The 12654-nt window shown below is 41.7% G+C and overlaps 1 protein-coding gene across 4 annotated transcripts in view; it reads right to left on the bottom strand.

Annotated features, from left to right (window-relative positions):
- Positions 1 to 521: 521 nt before the first annotated feature.
- LOC110062855 (uncharacterized) overlaps positions 522 to 12654 on the bottom strand; it is a 31637-nt gene continuing 19504 nt past the window's right edge. For all 4 annotated transcript variants that reach the window (XM_089298920.1, XM_020769801.2, XM_020769802.2 and 1 more), the window contains 6 exons: positions 11622 to 11795; positions 10502 to 10629; positions 9873 to 9964; positions 8862 to 8971; positions 8245 to 8317; positions 522 to 6995 (listed from right to left, as the gene is read on the bottom strand). In XM_089298920.1, the coding sequence (XP_089155046.1) occupies positions 2419 to 6995; positions 8245 to 8317; positions 8862 to 8971; positions 9873 to 9964; positions 10502 to 10629; positions 11622 to 11795 (5154 nt within the window). In that variant the 3' untranslated portion in view covers positions 522 to 2418. The remainder of the gene's footprint in view (positions 6996 to 8244; positions 8318 to 8861; positions 8972 to 9872; positions 9965 to 10501; positions 10630 to 11621; positions 11796 to 12654) is intronic.

Here is a 12654-nt window from a genome sequence, read left to right as displayed (position 1 = left end):
TGGAACCAAGATTGAGGAAAAAAACTACTACTTATCACTGCACATGTCACCTCGATATTACGATCAAGAGTGATCAAAATGACAAGCACTGACTCAACTGTTCGACTTCGCAGCATCATGATACCTTCAATAAGTGACAGTAAAACAAACATTAATTTAATATACATAATCGCTTTTTAATTTTAATTTTTCACTCTTTAAACTCTCAATAAAATCAATGTAATTTTTGTACTGAAGTTTTATATAACTTAGTTTCTTTTTATATGGAAAACACGATACATCTATATATATTTGAATTTTTATAACACAACAGGAAAATGTCGAACTGAAAGTACAAAACTTTAACCAAACTTCGATCTAATTCAATGACATATATGGATATGTAAAATTTTCAAATGTGTACTTAAATATAATTTATAATATTAATTACATTTAATAATCCAATTCTGCAATGCAAGTATCTTACAAATAATCCAAACGAGGGAATAAACGGCCTTTAAGGGCGACAAAAACTGTCTTGATTCTTTTTTTTTTTTTTTTTTTTTTTTGACATTTTTAGCACGACATGTTTGCGCTTTTTCTTGCATCACCTCAGAGGATCAACAGCAATTAAAATACAATTCTGTTTTCTTTCTAACAAAAGATCGCAATAGGTCACGTTCGATATATCACTATTCAAACATGGCTCCGAGGCTTTCAGGACAAGCTTCTATATTTGGCGCTGTTTTCTTTGTGTTCAAGTCTCTTTTGGGAATTGAGAGACAAAAGAAAATTTACAATTTTGGCCCGAAAGCCTCGGAGCTATGTTAGAATATTGATATGTCGAACGTGGCCTATTGACCAATTTAAAATTGTCTTTTCAGTAGCCTGGCCTTTGAATGGCAGCGAGGCTGCAGGTGACCCTGTTTTGATAAAGATCTCACTGCTTTTGTTGTGTAAATCATGTTGTTCTTGGGCTCACTAATTGGCGAATGTGAAAATGCGAAAAGCAGAGAGGTCTGGATCTTACCAAGGTCACCTCCAACCTCGCTTGCATTCACAGGCCAAGTAACTATGCACATGACTGTAAAATGGCCCACTATAAATACTTTAAAGATTGGGATTGGCAGGCAGAACTAGTGTCATTTTAGAGTTCTAAGTCTTCTCAATTAACCAAAGTGCAAAAACTGCATGATCACGGCCCCTAATCATAAAATCACAGTGACACGCCCTGTTACCATAAATTTTGTGCAAAATTCGGACTCAGAATTTTAGCGGAATTTTAGCCAAAATAATGTTACTCTCCCGATTCATTCGAGTGTATCCCCCATATCTTTATATTTTGCCCAAGTGGACCTCGCGTGACTAATTTATGGTGACTGTTAGGTGGCTAAGTGTGACAGAGAAAATCACTGATGCAGTAATCCCCGAGAGATGAGAAAGTCAACTGAACACATCACAGTTTTAATCATTATCAGGAAGAAAACGCTTTTAAGTTACTGTAGTTTACAATTTAAAAGCTACCCTGTTAAGATGACTAAAAAAGCGCCACGCTCCGTGCCCCAGTCACGTAAAATAAGTCACGCTCTAAGTTAACCCGGGAGTGGTTAGCGCCCGTTATTTCGGTACTGCGTGACAGTTCAAACAATGGTTCTAACGAGTGGTGATAACAACAACATTCAGCAAGCACCTTCTCTCGAATGCCTAACATAGATTATTTCCGTCCGTTTCAAAGCAAATCTTGATGCAATACCTTTCCTATGAAAATAAATTAAGTACCCACAACTTCATTTTCATGCCAATCAAACTTGTTTTAATTTGAATGGTTTCGCACCAAGGCTTGCTTTAAACCACGAGCACAAGAGACTTGTAATACTTTCACTCCCAGTTCTCCTCGATGATTGCCATAATTCGTTGTTCATGTTAATTCCAAGAATTCCGTGAAACACCTTTTCATTATTTCATTTGTCTCATTCGCCAAATTCTTGGCAAAGTACTTTGGAGCGCGCGCGCTTGAGGTACTGACTGCACAGCAGCTTGCTATACTTAAGTCCCGTCCACACTACGGCGGAAATTTGAAAACGCAGCTTTATTACTACGGTTAGGCCTACCGTCCACACTAATCCGTCACGAAAATGGAGCTTTTCAAACGCTCTTCAAACTGAGGAATTTAAAAACGCCGGCTTTGCGTTTTATTTTGGAAGGAAAACATTTAAGAAACGAAGCTTTTTGATAATGATTTTGACAAGGTGATTTCCTTACGGGAGTTTTTCTCAAACGCAAATCCAAAATGACCGGTAATTGTTGCGTTTTCAAATTCCTCCGGCGTCGTGTGGACGGAAAACATTTGACGCGTTTTCAGAGTGAAAACGTCCTTTTTCAAATTTCTCCAGCGTAGTGTGGACTGGGCTGTAAACTATGATTCTATTTCTTGACCGATTATCGTCGTCCAAGCAAGGGATAAGTCACGTGACACGAATTCCCAGGAAGTTGCCAAGTGCCTGGTACGGTACCAGGTGGCGAGAACATGGGACGTGCACGGTACATTATGGGAGCAAAAATAGCCCTACCAAAATCTGCTGAACTGGGATACACGCCTTCAAAGCGGTTTTGGTTTGTAACTCCTCCTGGTGGGTACCAGGGCGGATCACTTGGAACCACACGGGGCAGTCCTCCCCACTCTCCGTTGCGCACGGGTAGATGTGCCGGCAAGGACGGTGCCATCCAATAAGGACTAGGATACTGTCCACCGTATTCGGCCTGTCTGTACTCAGATCGTCCTCTTTCCGTGTAATGTCGGTAGAGACGATTGTCTCCGAAGTCGACTTCTTGCGATTTTAAAGACACCCATGGAGGCTCTGGACTCCACTTCAGCTGTTTAGCCATATTTTCAGGCTCTGTTACAAGTTTCCTTTTCCCATTTAGCACCCTGTGGTCTCTTTGCAGATCGTTAATGTCCTTCAGAGGTTCATTCTTACCTCGACAATCCCGATCACAGTGGCGTTCTCCGGTTTTGCCTCTTTGGCTATCAATCTCTGGGTTGCTGTACAAACGAGGCTGACTCACAGTAACGCCAGAACATTGAACTGTCCTGATAGTCTCCTCAACCGGCTTGCCGTCCGTAACTATTTTAGCATTTGACTCTACAGGCTTTAGAGGCAAATGTTTCGTTGAGGTATAGTCTGTGGGTTCATTTACTCCACTGCACTGAAGTTTGCTGCTGCTTTGTGGTGGTGATGGATAACTAAGCGTTGTGGATGTTACTCCTTCGTTCAAAGCAGCTGTGCTTTGAGTTTTGTCACTTGATCGTTTCACCTCACCATTATCAGTGATGCGGGTCTTTGGTAATGTTATCGGTTCCTCGCAGCCAGGAAGCTTTTTTTCTTGTTGTGGATCTACTCTAGTGTCTGGCAAACCGTTCGGAATGTTCAATGCTTGTACTCTTTCAATCGAATTGTCACGATGTGTCTTCCCATGAACAACTTCTGGAAAATCTGTTGGATACAACAACGTTTCTTTTTCACCTCTTTCTGTCCTGTTTCCACCGAGCCTGTTGCTCATGTTAACTTCTGCTGCACAGGTTAATTTGCCCGGACGTTTCACTGTTTCCAATCTTTGCTTTTCTTCATTTCCAGGGCTTGTCTTTACCCCTCGCGTTTCTGATGAATGGTCCCCTTCGCATGGAGGCTCCTCCAACTGCGGTACCGTTTTCGGTATAGACAGGTTCTCTACACTTTTCATGCAGCCGCTTAACGTGGTGTTCAATTTCTCGGGACAGGGGATCTCTGTCTCCGGAACTTCAGGTGATGCATCACCTCCTTTCACTGGGTCCACCTCTTGAGATACTACCGACTGCTCTGACTGGATCAAAGGTTCGTCTTTGGATAAGCTTTGGGACGCTAGAGATTGTGACAGCTTCTCTGAGCACCCTTCCATGCAGCTTTCTGTTCGTGCACACTGCCTGTCAACAGGTCGCGAGCATTCTGCTATATTTAAATCCTCACCCTCAAATCCTTTGGTTTTCAATTCCTCTCTTGAAGTCGCCTCATCGTTGTTCTTTTCAGGAGGAAATGCTGCCGACTCCAGTTCTTCCGAAGGTGTCACGATCGCTTCCGTGTTCCCATCCGAGCAAATAACGACTTCTGGTCCCATAAAGAAACCTAGAAATCTCTCCTCGACAAGAATCGTTTCTTCCTCGGTTGTCTTCGTTTCCCTCGGGATTACCTCGTCCTCGTCTTCATCAAACCCAGATTCTCCTGGAAATCTAAACGTGAATGTTTCTATTGAATTCAGTGGTGAACAAACAACAATTTCCGGATCTGGAAAATCACCATCGTCAATCACGGGCCATGTTTCAATCGGTTCTACGGGTTGGTCTGCTTGCGACACAAAATCATAAACTTCAGTAGATCCGTCATGGTCTGCGCTAATCAGAGAGTCTTCTGTGACTCCCCAGTCTTGAAATAATGACGTTTCGATAACACCCCCCAAGTGTGAACCTGCATGCTCGGGGAAATCCGTGTCGTCTCTTTCAAAAGCTGTACAACTCACAGCCAATGGTTTGCAGTCTCTACTTTCGTCCATAGTTGCAAAGTCATCAGAATTTATTCTGCTGATACAGTCATTGCTTTGATCGGTGGTCGATTTAAGAGGTGAAGACTTAACAGAAGAAAGTTCAGTACTTCTTAAGTCGTTGGATTTACAAAGAGAAGGTTGATCACAATTCGTCTTGACCGCAAAGGTGTTTTGTAGTGTTTTCAACAAGCGCGCAATAACCTTTGTGGATTTCTTTGGTGACAGAGAAAATCCAATAGCTTTACGGTTAGTGATCGAGCACGTTGAAGGGTTTTTCTTACTTGGTAATGGTGAACAAGTCATCTGAGTCGCATCTTCCGATGAAACGTGTTTTGGTTTCTGCTGCAAAGGGTTGAGAACCCTAGCATCAATATCTTGCTCGGATGACGAGGTCAGGCTAGAATAAGATCGTTTATTACTCGTCAATTTGTCATTAGAATGGTCAGTGGTGATCCCTGACGCTGCGTTCTCTACAACCTCTAGTACCCTGTCTTCGCTTGTCCCAGAAACATGCTGCTTACTGAGATAACAACCAGTACCCAGACTACCTTTATTTTCAATAGGATCGTTTGCCAATTCTTTTGGCGAAAACCTTTCCACACCGCTATTTGCATTGTAATCATCGAGTACCCCTGCTGTTTTCTTAGTTGTAGGTCGGTCATCTTCGAACTCGAAAGTGTTAGACAACAGTTCCACGTCATCGGTAATATCCATATCAACGGGTTCTACAATGTCACCTGATTCCGAGGCTTTGGGGTACATATGCACGTTTAGTGTTATGCTGCCCATTGCAAATGCCCTTTCGTTAGGCGCAAGGGACATTTCGTTATCGACCTCGTCGTGCTCCAAGGAGTTTCTAACGTCTTCTTTCCTTGAGTTCCCAGAATCGTTGAATGCTGACAACGATAGCTCTGAGATCTTTGCGGTATTTGATGGCAAAGAACTCTCCAGAGAATCATGCGCATGTTTGGTAATGGAGCCACCTGAATGTAGACCTCCCGCAACTGGTGTAATACCACTGGCTAACTGTATTGGATAGCTCGACGAACAATCGTGAAGTGGCACCGAGGGGGCGCACGAAAACGCGTGACTTAAAATAATGGGACATTCTGATGGCTCGGATATTTCCATATCGACAGTTTGTAGATCATCGTGCACTTGAAGGAGTCTTGAACGCATAGCCACTTTGTCCAAGCTATCATCAGCTCCCATGTTTGTCAGGTTTGATGAGTCTGTGTTCGACGGCTCAGAGATTTCCATGTCAATGGTTTGCAGATCATCGCGGGACTCTGTGCTGTTATGGAGTTTAGAGCCTTTCTGAAGAGCAGCTGCCTTCCTCAAGCTGTGCAAGGCTTGTTTGTCACTCAAGAATGACGAGGTTGTGTTCCAGTTCTCCAGATGTAATTTTGTACCGTCAGGAGTTTTCTCTTCCGACGCTCGAAAAGGTCTTCCCATTAACATCCTAGGAGTGGAATCAGCTTCTTCGTCTCTTTTTGTCAACTGCCGCGTCATTTTTCCGGATAGTTCATCTCTTGACTGTGACAGATTGACGCGCCAGTTATCTCCACTGTTCGCTGGCAATCTTCTCTTACCTTCAGTTCTTTCGTCTTTTTTCGAAGGCGCATCATATAAGAATGGACTCTTATCGGAACCAGAGGAAAACACAATTGGGGAATCAGGCCAAAAGGGCGACAAACCGCCACTACTGGGGCTTGGAATAACGCAAGCAGCTGGTGACTTTACCGGAGATTCATTCTTTGTCAGAGAAATGCTGGAAAATGATGCATCGTATTTCCCTCCACCAGTTACAGAGCTTGAGAGTTTCTTTTCCGTACACGAGTTTTCATGGCACGCCTCTTTGGCAGTTGGTGGAGTTAGCTGGGATTGTTTCATGGCCACATTCTTCTTACTTGCGTCATGCGTCGACATCGATAATTTTAATTGAGATCCCGGGCAGGAATATTGTTCAAACTCTCGCGCTCTTGATGAACCGTTACAGTTGGTTTGTAACTCAAGAAATCTGTCTGGTGTAGGAGGCTTGAGTTCTGAATTGCCATCCCGGAAACCGTCTCTTGCAGAAGTACTTGCACTCCTCGAAATCCTGAGCGAACGTTTGTTGTAATCTTTCACAGGGCTAAATGGAAACGAAAGGGATCTCTTGGCGATATGGCGTGGATGTGTGCGCTTAGGAAAGTTATTCTCTGGTGAAGATACTACGATCTTTGCTTTGTGTTGTGCTTTTAAATCCAACGACGCTGGTCTTACGGCGGCCGTAACCGTCTCTGCAGTAATACCTGTATGTGAAGCAGGGGCTGATCGACTGCCCGGTGGTGAGGTCGCAGGACTTGCTTGAGGCAAAGCGGAGGTTGGGAAGAGTAAACTTGAATGCCGGCGACACACAATACAAAACATTCGAGGTGGCTTCTCAGCTGTGCAGAATCCTACGAGTATGCGAACAGAACTAGTTACTACCTCAGTCTAAGGCAACTTTCTAATGGTCACTGAGAATATTACGAGATCAATTCATTCAGTACAGTTGACTATAAAAATCAGCGTAAAAAAAAAAAAAAAAACCCCGAACGACGGTTCGGTGTCATCTCGGCACCATTATCAAGTGAAGAATTCAACAGAAATGATAATTTATACTGAAAGTAAAGGTGTGAGATAAACTATACAATAAACATAACTGTTCCCTGTCAATCCAGTGAGGTGTTATAAAGCCATTTTCTGTTGCATTCTTTGCTTGATAATGGTGCCAAGATGACACCAAAACGTCGTTTCGTTTTTTCGCTTATTTTTATAGTCAACTGTATTTCCAACTTTAAAACTAGTTGCATTTCCTGATTGGTTTTTATTTTATGCTAGCTTACATTGATTGAAAAGGACAGTTGCAGCAAGAAAGAAACAACACGCAAAAGCATAATAATTTTCGATTTAGGAGACATATGAGCAATCACTTGAAATCAAATAAAGGAATTAAAGTGGAATCAAAAGTACAAAGGCTAAGTTGTACCAATCAGAAAGACATTCTTTGGTGGTGTGCTTACACGTTCCATAAATTAAAAAGTAGATTCCATGTTGCCTTGCGTCTGTTCAGTAATAGATCACAGATGACGTCAAAAATGTTGACAGAACAAAAACGTTGCACACGAGCCGTTAGGCGAGTGTCCCACTAATGTTCTTACCACATTTTGGCGTCAACTGTGATCTATTACTGAACAGAAGCACGGCAACATGGAATATATTTGTTTTCTATAAAAAAAGAGACCAAGAAATGTTAATAACGTATGTAACCTGTACGTATCTCCTCCAATAGATCATAAGTAAGAACCAATGCGAGGATAATTTGAGTTATATAACGTTTAATTTCTAATAAGGTTAGTGCAAGAAATAGCCCTGCCCTTCCTTTGTAAACGAATACTTTCAACAGGCAGGTGACGAGGATGAACGTCAAATCGAACTTAATTTGAATTCATTTAAGTACCAAAAATCGCATTGAAAAAAGTTTTTTGCAAACTAGAACTTACCTGTGAAGGTATTTCCCAATCACCTGCTTGTAATTGATAGGAAAACACTGCGCGCTTATTTTATGCAGACGACGAAATTGAATTTGATTGTCTTGTCAATTTGGAGTTGCGTTTCCCAGTTAGTACAAGCTCAAAACAAGAAAAGGGACAAAAATACACCTACCAAGACGTATGGCCAGTTTACTAGAAGGAACAAGAAACAAGCTAGTGAATGAATCGATGCACAGTACACCAGCCTGTGAAAAAGAAAGCAAGAATAAAATTAATCACTTACTAAAAACGCCCGCGTCATCTGAAGTAATTTACAAAAGAATCTTCGATAAAAATTAAAGACGACAAATGTATAAAAGGTATAAAAAACACATTTATTTAGAACTCTTCCAAGAGAGTGGACACTCGTATTGCCAAAATCTCTGTTTCTTGAATATCACAGATCAATTAGGGCTTTATTTCGAAAATAAATGAAAAAGACTTTTGGATGTGTTTTTACAGCGTTTTAGAAAATTTTCGCCATAAATTACGCGCTTTGCTTCGCAGTGTATTTATCTTGTGTAACCACGTTTCATAGCATATTAACAATTTGATTACACTTTGTAAGATATAAAGAAAGGCCATCCCCCAATGCAAACTCTCGCGGAAACAATCGCCATAATTATAAGTAGTATTTCTTGTTAGCTCGGACTTTCAGTCGCATTTACATTTACGTTCTTAGGCCACGAGAAAAGGCCTGGCCTTCATGTTTGACAGGCCGTTTTCAGTTCTATTCAGCTGACAACTTACCGCTTTGGCTTTAATGGCCAAGTGTCTCGTGAAGTTTGTGAACTTTTCATTGGGTTGCCTTGGCGCCGGCTTCATTGTGCAAAGACTGAGGACGTGGTTTCGGTACAACACTATCGAAAAGGTAAAATGGATCGTCATCAAGGCAGGATTTTTAAAAGATAAAGACTATCAGTATCAATATAATTAAACTTGTTACTTCTGTCCACAGTCCACTGTGATTTGACTTGCGGCCTCGCAGTCGTTTCTCTGGACATTTCGGAAAAAAGAAAGAAAAAAAAAAAAAAAAAAAAAAAGACAAGAATGATATTTTGTTGTTATCTCCAAAGTCTCCGAATCTGGTACAGGTTGATAACGTGCCCTAACAAATCTCAAATCATTTAAACCACCATAAACTGTCACTACAAGCGTCAGTGGGCCCAACCTTCACCAGGCCGCTCATTTCATAATGGTCCTTTCAGTTCTGGTACTCATTATCCGTACCCAGGGATATCACTTTAAATAAAATAAAAATAGATAAACAAAGGTCTTAATTGACCACTCCTGGATGAGGCTTTTCTGGGCCAACGTCAACAAATTCTGAATCTAATACTACAAATAAACATAACACAGTTTAACATCCCAAATGGCAGGAGGCGGACCAGTTAACTTTTTACTTGCTGGGCCAAGGAATTGAACCCGAGACCAACGCGAACAAATCGAGCTGGTGGCAAGAGGGAGGGGCTTGAATCCGGGACCTCCAGGTAACGAGGACAGCGCGCTAAACTAACCTGACCTTGAGTAGAAGTTAACGGTACAGAGGCCTATCTGCACCACTCATATTAGTTTCAACTTTTCGAACCCCATAATTCAGACCAAAAAAAAATGCCGTTTTGGGACTTAATTACTTGTGCTGTGGTACTGTGGTTACATGTGTAACAAGCTTGTTCACCGGTCTCCGTGCCTACCCTCTCGTCTAAAAGTGGCAGGGTAAATATAGACCCTGGGAACGAGACTGAAGCCTTCAATACTCACGAGGTGACTTCCAAGCGCTTTTTGCATCTCCAGGTAGCATCAAACTCAACTGTTTTAAAGGCATTTTTCTGGAGACGTCAAGATAAGATTTCCTGAAACAAAGAAGGACACAATGCAACTCATAATCCTTATTTTGGCTGCCACTCGTATTGTCGATGCCAAGGTTACGTGCGATTTCAGAAATAGAGACTTTAAATAGTTACACAGAAAACATTTTGATCTTTGAAATGTGGTCACTTACCACTGAAAGGCGCGGATCGCTAATGGGGCTACATGTATAGTCTTTCGGGGGATAATCAAAAATCTCAATAACGAAACATAACTAATAGCGACAACACTGAACTCACTTACTCAAGTCACAGTTGGTTCATGTAATTTTCACTGCATAAAGCATCCACCATAATCCATAAAGACATTGTAAAAAAAATGAAAGCTTCCTCGCGGAAATTGTCATGCCCGCTAAGCGAATGTCAATGAGAGCAGGGCTATTTTAAATCTCAGATAGTTTAAGGAAGATCTTCGTAACAACGGTGGATTATTCATCTTCTCGTCAGTAATGATACACATAGAAAGCTCAGTTACAGCTTTAGCACGCACAAAAACAAGGCGCGTCCGCCATTACTACTCACCAAAAGTTGAGGCCCAGTTTGTGCCCCGTCAATAACGACACGCAACCCAAGCTCTTTTCGTTACTCGTTACTAAGCCTCTCCATGCCAGAATGCCATCTTCGTCACTAAAGGAAGGAGTCTTCATGCCCTGTGAGAGAAAACGGTTAAAAATTTTGAATCGAATTAATATTATCCCGAGAAGCTCAAGGTATACAAGAAAGGCTACACGTGACGTATTAATCACTTGGGTTTCTACGGTAAAACTGGACTGTAGACCAAAACGTTATCTGATTACCTACACAAGTGTCTCTCTGCTCGCCAACTTTCAGTATGTATTATTGCCAGAAAGTATGAAACAAAACCGTCAACGTCTCATTTTTTTATTGACATGACTGCATGCCAAACAGTTCAGTCTCCGGGATATATTAAACAATTAGACCATTTGCTCTCTGTTTGTTCCCGAATGATAGACTTGACCCTCGACAGAAACCGCAAGCTTTAAGTTTCAGGCCGTGTTCTACTGATATCAACCGTTTCTGGTTGGTTGGGTATTTTCGCGTTCTATTGGGGAAAAACCGTTTTCGGCTGGTTTGATCACAGGGAGCACACAATCTTGTGGAGTAACATCTCTTACGCGAATAAGTCGCGCAAAAATTAGTGCGCTTAACTAGTAACTAGGCCTTTTCTCGCTGTGCAAAAATTTTCTGGTTTACATATAATTCTAATGACGTAAATTTTTGCACAACGCGAAAAGGCCTACAAGGTACGAGTTTAGCGCTACAGTGTTTTGCAGGATACATGTATGTTTGTGCAAGAGATGATAACGGGAGACAAAGGTTTACTATTCATTCTTTTCATCCTTTATTTATCCTACTCAACAAGATTGTGTGCTCCATGTGGTTTGGTTGACCAACTTTTTCAACCGCCATCAAACCAAGTTGAAAAAGCATTTGCGTGATCATGTCGCGCGATTGTAGCTCGCGTAAGGACTCTTTCCAGGAGTTACCGCGTTTTAAACGAAAACGGTTGCAAAATTGTTCTACTGAGAAACGTCAACTGTATCAACCCAAAACGGTTGTGGTTGAAACGGTTTAATAGAACACGACCTAACTGTCACACAGGCCCCCTACTTGAACGTACCTCAGTTAGTTTGTTAGATTCTTTAACAGGACTCGCAGGCTTCTCTGAAGGAGGCATGGGCTGTACTACACCAGCGGTACTTTCATTTCTCAACAAATGTATCACGGCGAAAGGAAGACAGTGCCGTGGACGTTTTGAGGGAAGTCCCTCGTCATCGTATTCATAGAGATAATACTGCAAAGAAGAAAGCCACTATGTCTATGAACATCACTAGCGGTTACAATCCTCTTTAGATCTTTAAAAGATATATTAGTTAAAACAACAACAACAACTTTATTTACCCACTAATAGTGCTTTTAGCGAAAGGCTCGTGGGGCCTAGCAATTACTAACTACTTAATAACCGAGAGTGAGGTCGTTACGGGAAAATCTCAAACTGAGGCCTTGCCGTATTGACCGAGCGATAGCGAGGTCAATACGGTAGGCCGAGGTTTGAGATTTTTCCGTTACGACCGAACGGTCGAGGTTATTAAGTTGTTTGTTATATGGCTCATGAATTAAAGAAAAGAAAAAATTATTCGAGCGGAAGTCGTCAATTTACATCCGGCGATGCGCGCGTTTACCGATTCATTCATCGTCTCAAACCCAGGGCAAAACTACACAGTCAGTGAACTTCACCACTGTATTACGTCTTCCGTTAAAAGTACATATTTCTTTACGGGAAAAATGGTTGTCCCAGCCTCAAAAAGGTATTTTAGTATCGTGGTGCCACAACTTGATGGGGGAGTTTTTCCAACTTTTGTGGCGAAACGTCAACGCACATCGAAAAGACAGAAAGTGCTTCAAAATAGTCCAAACCAACGGTCTTTCGGTGAAACAAAATACTAATGCTTCAGAATGCACTGCTTAAAATAACTCGATCTTCGCATTCGCTTTCGACATATCTTCGCCCTCTTCATTCTGGGATTTATGCATTAACTTTTCAAGCTTTGTGAACGTCTAAAACTTCCTGCAGTTATCAGAAACACTGCTACCGACAGAAACCGCCGATTGTTGACATCTGATGATCCTGGAAGCTGATTTACACTTGCTTG

This window comes from Orbicella faveolata, unplaced genomic scaffold (assembly GCF_042242905.1).
Source record: "Orbicella faveolata isolate gen_17 unplaced genomic scaffold, um_ofav_v1 contig_34, whole genome shotgun sequence".
Classification (NCBI taxonomy): Eukaryota; Metazoa; Cnidaria; class Anthozoa; order Scleractinia; family Merulinidae; genus Orbicella; species Orbicella faveolata.
Note: the sequence above shows the minus strand (reverse complement) of the source record. Positions and strands in the feature narration are given on the sequence as shown.